This window comes from Charadrius vociferus, unplaced genomic scaffold, assembly GCF_000708025.1.
Source record: "Charadrius vociferus isolate BGI_N301 unplaced genomic scaffold, ASM70802v2 scaffold72, whole genome shotgun sequence".
Classification (NCBI taxonomy): domain Eukaryota; kingdom Metazoa; phylum Chordata; class Aves; order Charadriiformes; family Charadriidae; genus Charadrius; species Charadrius vociferus.
In genome coordinates this window covers 8,630,764-8,649,667 of record NW_009647830.1, presented here as the reverse complement: position 1 = coordinate 8,649,667, position 18,904 = coordinate 8,630,764, and the positions used below count along the sequence as shown (strand labels likewise).

Genomic DNA, 18,904 nt, shown 5'->3' with positions numbered 1-18,904 from the left:
TTAGATTGGATATGAGGAAAAATTTCTTCACCGAAAGGGTTGTCAGGCACTGGAACAGGCTGCCCAGGGAACTGGTTGAGTCACCATCCCTGGAGGTATTTAAAAGACACGGCAATGTGGTGCTTAGGGACATGGTTTAGTGGTGGATTTAGCATTGTTAGGTTTGTGGTTGGACTCAATGATCTTAAGGGTCTTTTACACCCTAAACGATTCTATGATTCTATTCCAATGAGCCTGGCATAGGAAACTTCTTGGCTGCAGATTATTCCTTCTAGTGGCAGCTCATCTGAGGACATGACCCTTTAGCCCTTCATCCTTTACATACAGCAAAGCTCCATAGTCAATAATAAATTAATATTGTCTAATAGAATACATCTGGTTTTGATGTCAGTGGCCAAAAGGCAAGCCGTTATAGAGTGTCAAATCCAGCATAAATCCCTCCATGGCAGTGTTGATCTACCCCCAAAACTGGGAATGAAGACTCTTATAGCAGGTCGCAATAAGATCTGAAAGTTCTTTTAATATATGGTAAGCCAAAACTTACTTAGCTAAGCATTAGCCCTGTCTTTCTGAAAAGGGATCCCAAGACAACTGGATGAGTACCCAGAAGAATTTTAGTGGGCAAATATTTTTCCTTTGGCATTCATCTTCTGTGATATGAGCTCCCTTATTCATCTAATCCATGTTAGAAATTTGTTACATGATCTGATGCTGAAGATCCTGAAATGTTAATTCACTACCTGAATATTCTGAAAGGATCTGGCACTATTTCTCTAGCCCTGAATGTTTTGGAAAGTGCAACACAAAAGTTGTCTTTATGTGTTCTGAGTTTAAAAGTTCTAAGCCAACGAAGCAAATAGTTTGCCCAATAAGGGAAAGACTGTGTGTCCAATCAGGGAAAACAAGTGCACTGGAAACGAGTGCAAATGTATCCCATCCTCTGGGCAACTTTCTCCTTTCTAAGAGAAAAGTTTGCAATGCTTGAAGAAATCATGCTTTAGCAGCAGGCAGATAGTGTAATTCATTCACTTCTGTACCGTTACTGAAAACTTGTGACACGTTCTCCTTTGGTGTAGATCATAAAGAAGCAAGATCTGTTTGTATGCTGAATAAAATGCAATAGGAAAAGAAATAGACCTGATAAATTCCTCAGATATCCGTGGCTCCTCATACCCATCCAGTGCCTTCTGTGCTAAAGTTTAACATCAAGCGTTGCTTTTAAAATGGGCACGTCAGGAACCTTGTCTGGCCCTAACTTCTAAATTTCAGAGCCTGTCCAACAAGAAAAAAAACTTTCATGTGTCACAAGAAGCAGATTTTTTTTTATTTATAACTGAAGCAGAAATTATTGAAATACACAGCTGCAATAATGTTTTTTTTTAATTATAGTAAAGGATACATTTTAATATGGTGCTCCCACTCAACCATACTTGGAGTACCACAACTCTCCTCTTGAGAAGTGGAGTTTCTTCCTCATAACCCATGACTGACATTGCAAAAGTAACGTCCATGCTACAATGAAAGGTCAGGATTTTTCCATGAGATAATTAAGATGTGGTGACAAATACTGTTTAAACTTCTAATACATCGAGGCAGCTTATAACCTTTTCATAAACTCTGATAGCTAGTTCAGCAAATCGTTGTGGGGCAGCTGGTAGTTGTGTGTAAGAGTAGATTTTTCCATGTGAAATAAAAAGCTGATGAGGCAGAAAATAATCAAAATGGGGTATCCTGACACTGCCTTTTGCATAGAAACCTACCTTACAATATTCTGTTATTACAATTTGTTATCATCATGTATTGAATTGCAGCACCACAGAATTATACAACACGATGGCTTCTGTTTTGTCTCCTTTCCCTTGCCTGTGATCATCTCTGCAGATGTATGTAGTCCTTCCCTGTTGAAAAGAAGTAGGAGAAAATGTATTTTTATATTCTTGTTGAGTATTCTGCCAGCACTGTTCTGTTTAATAACATTGGCAATGTTCAGACTGAGATTAACCATAGGGCTTAACGTTGATTTCACTGTTTAGTGCAAAATAGAACTGTTGCAGAGGTTCCTCTGGAGATTGTTCTGTTCTTCTTCCACATGACTAATATTTGTGCCTTATCACAGAGATCAGGGAGTGACAGGGACTTTTTCATTCCTTTTCTCCTTGCAACATTTTTTTTAATATACTTGCTTTTCTTTTCTATTGTCTTTCCCTGGCCTAAACTGTTCTTACCTTGTAGTGTCCATTGTTGCACCTGAAACTTTACTAACGCAGTGGAAGAATCATTTCATACAGGCATGATATTGCATACTCATGTTGGTTTTGGTCTACAATAATCTCACACTTTCTTCTGATAAATTTCTACCATATCTACTCTTTACTATGCTGTATTATTGTAGGTGGTTATTACTGCCTATGTGTAGAACCTTGCACTTGGTCTTACAAAATTGCATCCTACTGTTTTAAGATGATTTCTTCAGCTAAATCAGGATCATTTTGAATTTTAATCATGTTCTCCAATGTACATGCAGTCCAGATCATCTTCATTATATTCTCTGATCCAATAATTAAAGCCTGTTGAGAGAAACAAGGCCAAGACTTCAGTGTTTCCCCATGTGTCCTTGGGAGGATGTCCCTTGAGTGGGAAATCTCAGTTTCATAGCTAGGAGCTAGGTTTTCCACAGTAGGTCAGGAAGTGGAGGTGAATGTCAGCATAGGTGAACAATATCAGCAGTAGTAATCCCTTGCTTTCTTATTTTCACTGTGTGCCTAAGGAAACAAAAGGCTGAGGTATTTTAGATGGGGACAAGATTACCAGGAAGGGTTGGAAATTAAATAAGTCTCAGAAATTTAGCACCAAAGAGGTTCAAAAAGAGGTCTAGAAACTACTAATCTAAAAGAGGTCTAGAAACTTACTAATCTAAATGGTTTATCAGTCTTGGAATGAACCTTGGAATGAACTTTTACTAGGGCATGCAGTGACAGGACAAGGGGGAATGGCTATAAACTGGAAGAGGGCAGGTTTAGATTAAATGTTAGGAAGACGTTTTCACTTTAACGGTGGTAAGGCACTGGAACAGGTTGCCCAGAGAGGTTGTTGAGGCCCCATCCCTGGAGGTGTTCAAGGCCAGGCTGGACGTGGCCTTGGGCAACCTGGTCTAGTGGGAGGTGTCCCTGCCCATGGCAGGGGGGTTGGAACTCGATGATCTTCAAGGTCCTTTCCAACCTAAACCATTCTATGATTCTATGATTCATTCTCACCTGGAAGGACTGACTAGAATACCAGCACCTTTACCTTTTTATCACAGAGGCCTTTGTGATTACTTTTGAACTGCTGGTGGTTATTCCTAACAATATCACCAATTCCAACATAAATAAAGAGCATGAGTTAATGGTCAGTGAGGCAGATTAATGCAGAAAATTCAGATCCAATCACTAGGTGGGTTCCTTCCGCACCCTGAGACTATCTCCAAAAATGCATATTTTATTTTGTGCCTGTGAGTGATGGCTGCAAGCCTCATGCCTTTAGAGTTGTGGCTCTTCCACTTCCAGAGTTTTATTACTCTTATTGTTAGAGCAGTGTGTCCATTCTTGGCTGCACAGAGACAGAAGCAGGAGCTCAGCTCAGGCCAGTGTTCAGAGTGATGTTGCTGCAGTGTAGACCTACCTTAACCTGTTTAGCAGATAAAACAGAAAAGCACTGAGGGATGGCTACACCTGCAGCTGTAGACTTATACTGTTGGCATTATGTATTACATAGATCCACAATGCTTAGGAACCTTTACATAAATTGTTTCCGGTTTTGTTATATTTTTCCTTCCTGAGCAGCTCTTCGACTGACAAAAAACAGGTGCAGCTTTACAGAGAGAAAAGTGGCTGTCTGACATCGCTCCCTGATTTCATCCTGTCAGAAATGTAAAAATTGTAATGAATCTATGAAATATCAGGTTTCCACTTTCTGTTGCAGGTGAAGGACTGTCAGGAAGATCGGTAGAAGTTATCCTTGCTGTTACTTTGTGTATACTTTCAGTTGTTCTTTTCGTGGCTGCAGTATATGCTTTTGCAAGGTGAGATTTATGTATCCTTGCCATACTATGTTTGCAAGCACTCAAAAAATGTTTTAAAGAACAGTTGAAACAGTCCTATAAATGGAACCTATCTGTCATTTCAAAATGTATTGCATTTTCTTTTTTTTTTTTTTTGGTCTTTTACATAGAAACTTAGGGAGGGAGGGACTCACAAAAGCTTTAGGCCAGTGAGGGTAACCTCCACAGATGAAGGAGAAAACCCAGCTTCTCCAGAGGGTAAATCGGAGCAGTAGCCTGTCTCACCCTTTCAGAGCCACTTCTCTGTTGACTTGAGGATACAGATCAGACTGTCAACTGGCTGAAGTTAGCGTGATGGCTAACACTATTGAGAGCTTGATATGAAGTAAATACTCTAAATTTGGGGTTCTGTTTTACTATTAAATTTATCATTTAAATACATTAAAGTCTCACATGCAAAAGAGAAGTTCACTTCTAATTCAAATTGTGAACAAAATGTCCATGTCACGTAAAGAAGCAGACTGTGTACTGCATGCATGATGTTAGCTTGCTCATACATCAGAATTCTGTTCTTCCTCAGCTGCATCATTCAGGCATTGCCAAAGAATTTACGTAGGAAAACTGAAAGAGTATATATGCTGGTTCTTTCCATATGAATTTCAGACAATGTAACTGCCGGATTTGACTAAATTACACTGTTGGAAAGGAGAGCAGAATAAAGGCCACGGAAAGATTCCCAGCAACCATTTTTCAGTTTCAGCTTGCCTAATCAAAGTGTTGACATACGTGTCCTTTAATCTTTTGCATGTTTATTTTTCACTATTTTTTTCTGTTTAGAATTCGGCAAAAGCAAAAAGAGGGAGGCACATACTCCCCACGAGATGCCGAAATTATTGACACTAAGTTTAAACTGGATCAGTTGATCACAGTGGCAGACCTGGAGCTGAAGGATGAGAGATTTACACGGTAAGCATACTCCTTAGGCAAAACAGTAGTCCAAAGGGGCTGTAGCCATGACCCCTCTCTGACCTTTGCTTGTTTGCAAGTGTTTGTGGTGTTCTTATTTACACAGGTCACTGAGATCCTCTTTCAAAGAATGACCTCCATCCTCAAGACACTTCTCACTAGCCTTTAGAAAATCACTTTATCTTCAGCTCTTTTTACAACAAGATAAAGATCTAAGCGCAAATCACTGTTTAATTGTGTTAGCAAAAAAAGGGCTACATATTTTCAAACATGCAGAATTTCTGAGGTTTTTTGATGGCCCAGTGTTTTATGTAGACTGCAAACCTACATAAGCATTTTGAAAGAGTCAAACTCCCAGAAGTCCCGGTCAACTAATTCAAGAACAAATCTGTCATTGTTTCATTGAAATTTAGAAAGCTTCCCCCCCCCCCAAAGGGATTTGCATAACATCTGGGTTTCTGTGGAGTTCAGCACACTGGCTATTCTGACATCTACTCCTATAAGCTGTATGCAGCAATTCCAGGCTATTCATATTTTCTATCCAACAAAGAATCTTGTCACAGATATTTATCAGAAGGAAAACTACAATCTTTCTGACTACCAGAAATATGGATATTATTCACCAAATAAATATAATGATGATTCTCAATAATATCTGATGTCCAACTGAGTTAGAAATGTTTGGTGAATATTCTTTACCTACCTGTATTTTCCCTGCTGTGTCAGATGACACACTGTGTGGTAGGCAGGCTCCTTAAAGATGAGAAGCCTAAAATAGTCTTGCCCTAGCAGTCAGGCATCCTACTGGTGCACACTAGGAATAGCTGGAAGATGAAAGGTTGTAGCTGTTGACCTGTTTTGTTTGAGTGTGTATATGTCTATGTGTGTGGTACAGAGTAGGCTGCTTGCATGTACAAACCTGTTCAAAATAGTGCACACAGGAATGGCTGCTCGTAACAGATGAGAAAACATACTATGAATCATCTGGAAATCATTGACATAATGGATGCGGTATGTTCTGAGTGGGGCACATGTCATTCACATAGTGTTGTTTAGTACCCGCTAATAACAGCAGAAGACATTCTCTGAAGACAGAACCATTGTAAATGCACGCTGATAACTGTGACTTGTATAAATTATCTTAATGGATCTTCAAAATGGCCTTGTTTCCAAACTGTTAGCTGAATAAGAATAGTACTAATTTTGCTTATATACTAAAGTATTAATGGATTTTACTTCCAGATACTCTTCACTTTTCTTTAGACGCAAGGAGATATTTGTCATCCAGTAAGTTTTTGTATTATTGAAACAACATGGTGTGTTTGCCATTCTGTTCTCTTAACCTGTGTGCTACCATACTATATTGAATGATATAGTTAATCAAGATGAAATGTCAATCTTTGCAGCTATACTGATGACAAACAGTGGTATTTGTCATCCTGAAATCATGTTTATTTTTAGTCCCTAATGTTTAGGTACAACAGTTCCACAACAGTTTTGAAATAAATCAAGGCAATTTTTACACAGAAATTGTAACACATTGTGACAATATAGCACTGATATATACAGCATATCCTTGAAGCAAATGTAGTGCAAATATGACATAAGAAACATGTTGTTTCTTTCCTTTGGCAGTTAGAATGTAGGTACTTAAGAGAAGTTCCTTTTTTTCTCAACTGCTTTTTGTATTCACTTACACTGCAGCTGTTTTGTACTATGCCGCTACAATCTCAGCAACATATCCACACAGTCAAATCCTTTATCAGTTTGCAGAGTATTATTCTGCCACTTTTCTAACTAAATTATGTTTGGATTTGTACAGTCTCAAACTCTACAGGGTAATTGAAAACTATAATATTTCATACTTACGTGCACTTCATCATGTGATTTATGCACAGCAAGGCCTTTACTGAACAGTGCTTCAGCAGTTTTAGTGAAATCACCCTTGCTTTAATGAGTAAGTCTCACATTTTCATTTGCAGTTTGTCATGTCCTTCCATCTGTATTTTTCTCTTTCCTCCTTCCACACTCCTTTAATGTCCAAAAGCAAAGACTCTCTTCTTCTGCCATTCTTGTAAGGTACATGAGGCAGCTATAAAAATTTGGATTATTATTCTTCAAACAGTAGCTGCACTGAAGCTACAGCAGGCTCCTTGCCCGGGTCCTTTGTTGAATATTACAACAAATTGTTGAAGTTTGAAGTGCAGGCACTAACTGAGAGTTCCTCAGGCCAGGGTTCATGCCATCTTTTCAACTGGAAGTCAGTAAATATTCTGTGGGACCCTACTAGAGAACATACATATAGTAATGAGGGGCAGGATATCCTTTATCTGCTCAAAACCTTTTCATTTATTATGGCCTTTTTTTTAAGCTTTGAAGAATGTTTCAGTATGTGTAAGATTCTGTTCTGGTAATGTCAGTGACCAAAAGAGACATTTTAGAATCATAGAATAGTTAGAGTTGGAAAGTACCTTAAAGATCATCTAGTTCCAACCCCCCTGCCATGGGCAGGGACACCTTCCCCCAGACCAAAAACCCATCCAACCTGGCCTTGAACACCTCCAGGAATGGGGCATCCACAACTTCTCTTGGAAACCTGTTCCAGTGTCTCACCATCCTCACAGGAAAGAATTTCTTCCTAGTATCTAATCTAAATCTACCCTCTTTCAGTTTAAAATCATTCCTCCTTGTCCTATCACTACACTCCCAGATGGATGTCCTCCCCATCTTTCCTGTAGGCCCTCTTTAGGCACTGGAAGGAGCTATAAGGTCTCTGCAGAGCCTTTTCTTCAGGCTGAACAACTCCAACTCTCTCAGCCTGTCTTCATAAGAGAGGTGCTACAGCCCTTTGATCATCTTTGTGTCCCTCCTCTGGACTTGTTCCAACAGGTACATGTCCTTCTTATGTTGGAGGTACCAGAGCTGGACGCAGTACTCCAGGTTGGGTCTCTCCAGAGTGGAGTAGCAGGGGAGAATCACCTCCCTTAACCTTCTGGCCACACTTCTTTTGATGCAGCCCAGGATGTGGTTGGCTTTCTGGGCTGCAGGTGCATGTTGCCAGCTCACGTTGAGCTTCTCAGCAACCAACACCCCCAAGCCCTTCTCCTCAGGGCTGCTCTCATCCATTCTCCACCCAGCCTGTATTTGTGCTTGGGATTGCCTTGACCACGTGAAGGACCTTGCAGTTGGCCATGTTGAACTTCATGAAGTGTGCATGGGCTTCTGTGTTAAAAGGAATGTAGTTTTGATATTTGTCTGTCAGAGTCCCAGGATAGCAAGGCTAGTCTTAATTATTCTTCGAGCACAGAGACTTCACCTCATTATCCAAGTTCCACATGGGCCCACCTCTCAAGCCTGTCCAGGTCCCTCTGGATGGCATCCCTTCCCTCCAGCGTGTCGAACACATCCCACAGCTTGGTGTTGTCAGTCAGCTTGCTGAGGGTGCACTCAATCCCACTGTCCATGTCACCAACAAAGATGTTAAATAGCATTGGTCCCCATACCAACCCCTGAGGAACACCACTTGTCACTGGTCTCCACTTGGATATTGAGCCGTTGACCATAACTCTTTGAGGGCGACCATTCAGCCAATTCCTTATCTACTCAGCATCCACCTGTCAAATCCATGTCTCTCCACTTTAGAGACAAGAATGTCATGAGGGACAGTGTCAAATGCTTTGCACAAGTCCAGGTAGATGATGTCAGTTGCTCTTCCCTTATCCACCAGTAGTTTAACACCGTCATAGAGGGCCACCAAATTTGCGAGGCACGATTTGCCCTTAGTGAAGCCGTGCTGGCTGTCACCAATCACCTCCTCATTTCCCATGTGCCTTAGCAGAGTTTCCTGGAGGATCTGCTACATGATCTTGCCAGGCACAGAGGTGGGACTGACCGGCCTGTAGTTCCCTGGGTCTTCCATTTTTCCCCCTTTTTAAAAATGAGGCTTATGTTTCCCCTTTTCCAATCAGTGGGAAATTCACTGGACTGCCACGACTCCTCAAATATGATGGATAGTGGCTTGGCAACTTCATCCACCAGTTCAGGACCTGCAGATGAATCTCATCAGATCCCATGGAGTTGAGCACCTTCAGGTTCCTTAAATGGTCTCGAACCTGATCTTCTCCACAGTGGGTGGTTCCCCATTCTCCCAGTCCATGCCTTTGCCTTCTGTGATTTGGGCAGTGTGGCTACAGCTCTTGCTGGTGAAGACCGAGGCAAAAAAGTCATTGAGTACCTCAGCCTTCTCCATATCCTGGGTGACTGTTTTCTTCTGGAGAGGGCCCACATTTTCCTTAGTCTTCCTTTTATCACCGACATACCTACACAAGCTTTTCTTGTTGCTCTTCATGTCCCTGGCCAGATTTAATTCTATCGGGGCTCTAGCTTTCTTAACCTGATCCCTGGCTGCTTAGACAATTTCTCTGTATTCCTCCCAGGCTATCTGTCCTTGCTTCCACCCTTTGTAGGCTTCCTTTTGAGTCTGACTTTCTCCAGGAGCTTCTTGTTCATCCATGCAGGCCTCCTGGCAGTTTTGCCCAACTTCCTCTTTATTGGGATACATCACTCCTCAGCTTGGAGGAGGTGGTCTTTGAACATTAACCAGTTTTCTTGGGCCCCTCTTCCCTCCAGGGCATCTACAGTTACACCATGAACAGAACTTTTGTACCTGTTGCCTTTGGGAAATAGCTATGTAGAAATCAATCACAGTGCCAGTTCCTCTATTGTCCTTATCATTTTAATGATCTGTGGTTAAAGCAGTGACATGTTGGCATGTTAAATTATTGTATTACATGCCGATGACTACAGTGTAACCTTTACAAATTTACCATGCGTTTGGAATGGGACTGTGCATCACTGCATCTTCATAACCTACTGCCATACATCGGCTGCATTTAGGCAGCTATCTCAGCTGTGTTTGCAAAGCTTGCTGTGTTGCAGAATGCTGGTTTCAGTTCATGCCATCTTGTACTTGTATGAGGAAAACATAGATGGGCAGACTCCTTTCCCAGGCTGGCGTGTTTGTATTTCTTGGATAGCAGTAAATCAGCTGAAATGTGGTATACTTTCTACCCTGGAAGGTTGATGGGGAGTTTTTATGAAAATCTTAGGTGATAAAAGAGCAGTATAGATTTTTTTCTGTACATACTAATCATCCCATTCAGTGCTCATTTGAAGAAGATGCTTTGGAAACCAGGTGTTTTGTCATTTCTCAGCCAGTATATTATTTATCATGTTACCTACTATAAATCAGTAAAGGCATGGACTTGCAGCTGACACAGTTCATCCACACAATCAAGATACTCTAGCCTGCTCCATGAGATCGTTCTTGACTGCCTCTCGTACATTGTCTCTTCAGACATTCTCTCATACTTAGTGGATCGTGGCCTATGATCTTGGCTTATATTCTCAGAAAATTTGTGCAGCTGGTATCATATGAGAAATAAAAAGAAGTAGGAAAAGGTTTTTCTGTAAGAATATGAGTAGGAATGTCTTTTATCATTCTTAAATGAAAAATTCAGAAGCTTGAAAAGTTTAATGAACCAAAACTCAGCAAATATTCAGTATAGGTTAGTAAAAACATTTTATTTCACACATCTTTATAACTGTTTTATGATGAATTATTTTGCATTACAAAAGTCAGCTTAAGTAGAAAAAACATCAAATTTAAAAATGCCAAGTATCCCATTTTGCAACTTTTTCTTTGGGTCAACATTTTTTTCAAATCAGGAGATTCATGGCAAATCCCAGTTCCCCGTAGAAATTTTTTAACATAAAGGTCATCAGAAAAAAATTTACTTGAAAAAATTCAGTGTCTGAAAATTACTAATACTAGCTAATACATATACACCATCTTTCAGCAGGTCTTTGCTAGGCAATTAACGGGATGCAGTTTCAGAGGGCATGCAGGGAGTCAAGTCCTACTGAATTCAGTGGAATATCTGCTTTATGAAGCCAAAATGCTAACTTTGAATGTTGATCTCTATGATGGTGGAGATGGTATGAGACGGGCAGAAACCAGGAAAAAAAACCACCTTGTTTAAAACATATATGGCCCATCAGTCTAAACTGCATTAAACATTGGTTCATTAAGCACTTTGGATATACATATACTGGGGCCTCTCATCACTCTTTGTAACGTGTCCATAGGGTTTGGCAAGTCACTTTTCAAAGCAGATGTTCATCTGCTGTGAATAGATTGTGTCACTAAACTTTCAGGGTGAACCAGGTTTGGCGAGAGACAAGTAACTCTTCCCTGTTCCAGGTGCTCACCTTGGAGACAACTCCTCTGGCACCCTGCTTTTGCAGTGGTTTCTGCAGCAAGGATAATGCCATGTAGGTCCCCAGTTCTTAAAATCTTTCCTTGAGAAGTTGCACCTTGTGGTGGGTGCTTTGAGGCTTTTGTTTCATTCTGTGTGAGACAGATTGTCAAGCAAATGGGGCACAGATTCAGAAGAAATATTTCTGAATTACAGACACTGTAACTCTTGCAAATTCCAGGTAATTAGAACTCTATGGAAAAGTATTGTATACAAAATTATTGTCTGATCTCACCTTTCCTATATATTGTGCATTCAGTAGGTGTCTATGTTCGAGGTAACACTTTTGCAAACACATTGCTTTCTCTAGATCAACCTGTTTCTTCTTTCTTTGAGTGGGGATAGGCATGGTTCCTGCCTTGCTTTTTTCTTCAAGTTTCCCTTTACTAATCAACTATCAAAAATAGGCTTCCTGAGCTTTATATCCCAGGAGTACAAGGTTTATGAATGTACGTGTCCTGGTACAATGGAAGAAATGACCATGTGTTCTCTTTCCTTAGGCCTTTAATATTTAGGAAGGGTTAAGCTCCATATTGCTTTCAATTAACTTGCTAAAAATTAGTTCCTCCGTTGTTCCTAGGAAGTGTCAATGGTGCTTATGAGTTAAGCCTTTTGCCTACATACTCATTTCTTTTGTTTTCTATTTGGACGAAGTTTTAATTCCCTGTGGATTTCAGACGATTGACCCAGAGAGAAAGCCGAGTCTGTGTGACAATATGGTCTTCAGTTACCACTGCCAACACAAATAAATGGCTTCTTTCTAGCTCTATCATAAGTAATCTGAGTGGGATTCAGATTTTTGATAGACTTCAAAAAAATCCCACACATGAAACAATACACTGTTTTAAAAGAAAATCAGTTTTAAGGCAATAAAGCATTCTTTATCTTAGAGAATGTTTTTCTTTCCTAGTTTCAAAGTCAGACAAGTCGGAATCTGGAATTGTCCATCTGCAATAGGGAAATTTGCAACTTCATGGTTTGATTCTAAGTTGTGCTCATCAAGATCTAGTGATATCTATATTCTCATGTTTTATACAAAAGAAATGTGGAGAACGGGATTACAGGTAGACAAGTATTTATTCATTGATGAAAGATTATCATTACGTATTCCAAGTTAAGAGACTTGGAAAAAATACTGATTTTTGAAGTCTGAGGATGCTGAAACTGAGTATAGCTGTAAGTCTTTAGTCTTCAGTGATCATACAAAATTCATCACTTCTGAAGACCCTTACAGAACACAGCCACCATCTTTGCCACAGTCTTCAAGTTAGACATTAATTCTCATATAAGAATTTAAATTAGATCATATTATTTTCTGAGCTGCCAAGCCACTGCAATGTGCACTTGCTACCAATAGAAGTGTGAGAGTTCAGTAGTTCTAAAAATCAAGTTCTTCACTGAAATGCCCACAGATAGGTTAAAGTGTTAATCTGTAGGTACCTCACTCCTTTAAAAATGTTTACTGCTTGTGAAGGATAATATATGATTATGCCTTAAAAAAAAATCACCTGTTATTAATCTTAAAAAGCAACTAGAAAGCAACATATGTAACACTGTTTAGTTCATTTCCTGAGCTGTTTCAGTGCTTTACTTCCCTGCTTTGAGTGAAAGCAAAAAAAAGGACACACTGTTGAGTAAAGTGGTGTTAATGGTGCTGCTTGTCTCCTTTGTTCTTTGCTGTGGGATCCGTGTGCCTTCAGCACTGAAGCACTAAATGGCATACCCAGGTTGCTTATGTACAGCATAGACAGAATGTTTGCTCCCTAATGACCAAACTACATTTGCTTACTGCAAATTAGGTGCAGTAAGCCCATAATTGCTATCAGTTCGAGAGGAGGAAAGCCAGCGGTATTCAAAAAATTACTCGGATGTCAACTGGGAGATGACTTTTTTTTCTGTTGTTTTATGGTGAAGATAGCTGAATTCGAAGGAAAAACAAGTGTGTAATTTCTTTGCAGAGACTGCTTATAATTTTGTCCTGGAAAAAAGCCCTAAAAAAAGTTTAGTTTCTGCTCAAAGACAAAGCTATTTGAGTGCAGTACATTGGCACAGCTATTAAAAGAATACTTTTTCTTCAGGAAACTTTAGCTCTATAATGTTGCCAATATTAGTAGAGGGTAGTTTCTGCTACGTAACACAAACATAAGTGATACAATAAGCACTAGGTAGGTGTCTAAACATTCTGCATAGAGTTGCATGCTTTGTCATCTTATTGCCGTCTTTTTCATTCTAAAAATCTCCTTCAGTCTGATCTCCAGCACTCTGAGTTTGAGCCTTTTTCTGTGACTTCTTACACTTCTTTCTACTCCAGTGAGACTGACCCAAGGCTTTCATAGCCAGTTTGCTTTGTTTGAAGAGAACTGTCATAACAGAGTGTGTAGCACAAAGGCATCTTTAGTAGTGTTGAAATTAACTTCTCTGATGCTTAATAATAAATGATGGAAGAATTGTATTAATATCAGTCTGTTATCTAATTTAAAATTTAAATATTTAAGAATAACTTCATAAAGCCAAGTATTTTTAAAGCAAATTGTTGTCTTTTCTACTAAAATTATGATAGCAGTAGACATTTGTATTTGTATTATAGAATAGTTTTTGTAATATTTGTATGTAAGAATGTATGAATTTTGGAGAGACAGACACACAAAAGGTATAGTTAGAGCTTTTTTGAAGGGGCAAGTTATCTTTTAAATTGTATTACTTCAAACTTTTTGGCTTGGTCTTTTGCACAAGCTTTGTGAGTCTGAGTGCCCAAAGTTTGGCCTCTCAATCTGTAATGCTGAGACACTCTTAAAATTGGTTCAGAGGTAATGATGATGACCAAGTTTCAAAGCCATCAGAAAGTCCCTTGAGTATAGAAGCTCCTGTAGCATCTTCACGAACCTGCTGTAGCATCAAGTTAAAGATTTAATACATAGCAGAGTTTCTAAAACTGCCATGTACCAGAAAGAGCAGTGAACATGTAAAAATGAGTATGGAAACAGGCATTCGTTTTAAAAATCTTTAGAAAAACAGCCATAGCTTTTTGGTTTCTGTAAAGGCACACCCACCAATAGCATGATTCATTTGTGACTTATTTTAGATACCTGCTTAAAATGAGATGAAATCACACCTATTTCTTTTCATGGATTATAAAAGGAATCTAGAGAGACTGGCTCAGAAATAGGTGTCTGTGTTCAGTCAAATGAATCCTATCCTTATGCTCTGAAATGGCCCTTAGAAGAATGATATTGAGTACATAGTGTAAAAGGAAGCCTGTCAATGTATATGAAGTAGTGTGCTGGAAATATGGATTTCCCAGGGCTATATGAGCCCAGAGCACTGTAAAATGATCTGAAGAGAATGATAGAAAACTGTAACTGCCATATCCATATCTGCCAATACCTGAGATATAAACTAAGCAAGACAATCACCCAAGATAGCTGACATATAATAGTATTTGAATCCAGGAGAGAAATAAATCGTGTTCTTTAGTTACTTGAGTGTTTCATCTAAGACTTATTAACGTGCACACTACTGGTAACTCCCAGCTTGCTACATTTAACAAAAATCTCTGTTGCAGGTTACTTAGTTATAGAAAATCCATCAAGTAAGTTGATTAAAGATTTTTATATTGTGGTCATCGGTGAGTCTCAATGTGTGGTTCCCTCCTCTATGTTTATTAGAAAAAAACTCCAAGCTGCGTATAAATCATAAAAGCATGACTAATTGCATGGTAACTGGAGAAATGCTTTCTCTCTCTCTGGGGTGAAGCCTGCATGTCTGTGTTTTAGCTTGGGAAGTAATACAGGGATATTTAAACTCCTCGGGGTTTAAAAACCATGTCATTATGAGAATGAGGTCACTGCAATATTTTATATGTCTAAAACCTTGCAATGTATAAAATGTTTTCTGTGCGACAAAGAAGTATTATGTACTTTAGAATGTAATGATAACTTTACAAATTTCCATTAATGTCAAAACCTCGCCTTGGAATGCTGCTACCTATAAAAACAATCCTACCCTACAGTATTGTTAACATCAGCAACATTTAAAATTTGGTGAGGGGGAACAACAAGGGGAGAAAATGCTTCTGTTTGAAGTGACTGAAAACAAACCAAATAAGCACGTTTTAAGCAATTTCTAATTTTCTGCCTATCAGTATCAGTTTCTATTGAACTGAAAAACATTATTTATTAATAAACTGCAGTTAAATAAGAATAAAAAGAATGACAAAATAAAAATCCCCTTAGGTTTCTAATTCTTCTGTCATTACTTCCAGGCCAATAAGCAAGAAATCCTTCCTACAACATGTTGAAGAGCTTTGCACAAACAACAACCTAAAGTTTCAGGAAGAATTTTCGGTATGTTGCTAGCAGTTGTCACAACATCGCAAGACCTTCAGTCGTTTCATGTGTCACATTTCATGTCCATTTTAAGCAGGCAAGGCCGTGAAGGACTGTGGCCTTGATAATCAATACCCAATTACCAGGTTGATTGTTTAGAAAGTAATATTACACTGATTTGGATTCTGCAGTCTACACTGCAACCTGATCAGAATTATTCACCTAAGTGACAGCAAAAGATGATCTTCTTTAGACTCCAATCCCTGCAAGAACACCATAATATTTACGCTTTTATATATGTAGTGATGCATATGTAGTTTACCTGAGAATGTTTTTTCAGAAATAGTTTTCTAACATTTATACCGGTATATTTAACTGCTTTAAATAAGCTTGTTTTCCTGAGTGATGGTGACCCTAAACACACAGCTGATATTTATTCTGTGAAATACTGCCATGGAACTCGGAAATATTTTTCTTTCATAGGTTTCAGTGCAGAAAGCAAAAAGTTTATGCAGGTAATCTGCTTTTTGTTCCTCTACAAATAATAGGTTGTATTTGTCATGCTCTTGAAAATAGCCTCCATGTGCATAGCCTCCATCGCCTTATGTGAGCAGATGAACACAGCAAGCTTGTCTGTCTTTCTGAAAAAAGACCAGCTTTCAAAATATACATTACCTATAATATAATGCATATATACTTTCAAATTTAAATCTCAAAGTTTTCACTATTTTCCTTAAGTAACATTTTTATGGCTATCATATTTTTTTCTCAACAATATCTTCTCGTTATTTCAGAACCTTTACCATCATCATTTTTAACACATACAGTCATTTTCCCTCACAAAAATAATTTTTCAGTCTCCAGTGACTTTATTATTTGGGATTTATAGATTTACCATGAATTGCTTACCAGTTGGATTAACAAAAATGACGACTCAACAATTGGCTTTTCTTCTGTGAGATTATAATATTTCAGTCTCTGAGGGAAAACCAACAAAAGTGTGAAAAGATTAATGGTATTTCCTACGGCTTTTTTGTTATGCTCCTTAGGTAAAATTGGTCTGGATTTAATAATAAAAAGCACCATAAAATTATCTGAGCACTAAAGTAAGGAGAATTTTTTTTCCAAGAGCAGAAATGTTATTTCACTTGAACAAGAGTGATTATAGTTATATTATGCATGACTGAACAGATGAAAAGTTTTACTAGCAATAACATTTTCACATATTAACATTCATCACTGGAAAGTTTCTAGTATTACTTTCTGTAGGTGTAACCCACATTGGGTAAGCCTTACAGCATTGTAATGCCTTAGAACTTAAACAATAGTGTTTTATCAAATCAAAATCTTGGCAATCCATTTCAAATTTAAACAAATGCAAGTAGCTCAGACCTCATTCAACTAAATTATATAGTCGACTTATAATCAACAGTTTTATATGTCATTTGGGCTTCCATATTTTTTCTCTCTGAGCTTCAGCTTCCGTGGTGCAGACTGTAGTGATATCTTCCGAGATGACTTGTCTAAGGACAAGCAGAACTGCAGGGTAGGTCTGGTCCCTGGTTGAGAGTACGTCTATAGTATCTGTAGCACCTGTCTTATCAGATGAATAATAGGATTGACAATGTGCTTGAAATGACATCAGAAATGACAATGCACAGGAACAGGCAGTGGACACAAAAACCAAGCAGACCTTGTGACCTGCGTTGTTTCCATCCACATTCATCATTTTAGTTTCACATAAATGACTCAAGGCTCCTACTATGTGTGTAGGAGAGATGAGCTCAAAATATAAACCCATGGACACCTGTATCTGAAGCACATAACTAAAAGCACGGGCTTGCTTGGGCTCTCTGGCCGTCTCAGTACTAGTAAATTCAACTATCCCAGGAACTGGACGTGTGAATATGATAATTTACACTAATAAACTGTTAGTATATTCCCTGCCTTGAATTTGGACTGTTTCAGCTAGCAGTCTTCCTGGACAATTCCAAGGTATGTTTTGGTAGGTAAAAAGTGGTCTAGGGATCATTTACAATAGGCAGTTTGTAGACAACAAACCTGTTTTGGCGTTTTCTAGCATAAATGTGGCTCTTTCCATTTCACTTAGTCTTGGAATCCAGGGACACTCCTAGTCTCATCTAATTTGCTGGACTGACCAAGCTGCTGTACCAAGAGATCTCCAGGATTCAATCTCGGTCCACGTGTGAGCATGGTCTGTGTGTAAACGTGGTGAGAAGAGAATCTGGACCTCAGAATAGATTTGGATCCATGTCTTGTCAGAAAAGACAAGGTTAAAGAAACCATAGGGAGCCACAGTAACTGATGGTGGGAACCACATAGCTGATATTCAAACTTCCGGCTTTCCAGATGATCCATGTATCTCTCAATACATTTGGGAAATTACTGAAACAGAAATACTTCTGTAAGTGTTTTACGATAAGTTCTGTTCACAAATAAAAAAATGAAATGTGTCCAAATGTCCCCACAGTACCATAAAAGTGCTAGAGTAAACAAAGTGCAAATTAATTATTTCAAAGTTTTATGAGTCTGCAAAGAAATATGGTTTCTATGATAAATTGTTATTGAATCTTGGAATCCAAATAGTCTTTCCCCAGTTCTGAAAATAATCATTTAGACTGAAATCCATATTGATGCAGAGAATCGGTATGAGGCTTTTAGGACTTGTTCAGATATAGAAGCATCATTGCAAAAACATAATCTGCTTCTCTATTTCATCTCTACTGCAACGTACTGTACAACCGTGCTACTTCTACACTAGTTAACTGCCAAGCTAAGACTCAGGGAAGTGAGGCAAATGAGGCAAGTTAAAGTTCACATGACACGCACATGATATGGGATCCCCTGGCCTGTAACACCAGCAAAATCCCATAGGCATTTCGTCTATGTTCTTCCTTCATGCAAAATTCAATGACAGAAATTTTGTGGGAGAGTTTCATCTTTCTGAAAGAGAGAAATTTCAACATCTCCACCTTTAGCTGTGTTTTACTGTTCTGACAGGAATCAAATCCTGACAGGAATGCGCAGAAGTCTACTCTGTCTGAGAACAGGGATCTTTCTCTAGGCTCCGTTATAGGAGTGGGGCTTTACTACTGTAAGGGATTAATGAGACAAAAGGCAAAAGCAACTGAATAGGTAAAAGAAACATGCCTTGAGTATGGCAGAGGTTGACTCAAAGACAAGATTTTAAAATAATGAGTGCCTTTAAAGGTATTTTTCTACAGTATGTTACAGTC

At 38.8% G+C, this 18,904-nt stretch overlaps 1 protein-coding gene across 1 annotated transcript in view; it reads left to right on the top strand.

Moving 5' to 3' along the window:
- PTPRQ (protein tyrosine phosphatase, receptor type, Q) overlaps positions 1-18,904 on the top strand; it is a 108,986-nt gene that overhangs the window by 77,524 nt on the left and 12,558 nt on the right. The window contains exons 34-37 of the mRNA XM_009882671.1: positions 3,961-4,060; positions 4,877-5,005; positions 14,885-14,911; positions 15,584-15,665. Of these exons, the coding sequence (XP_009880973.1) occupies positions 3,961-4,060; positions 4,877-5,005; positions 14,885-14,911; positions 15,584-15,665 (338 nt within the window). The remainder of the gene's footprint in view (positions 1-3,960; positions 4,061-4,876; positions 5,006-14,884; positions 14,912-15,583; positions 15,666-18,904) is intronic.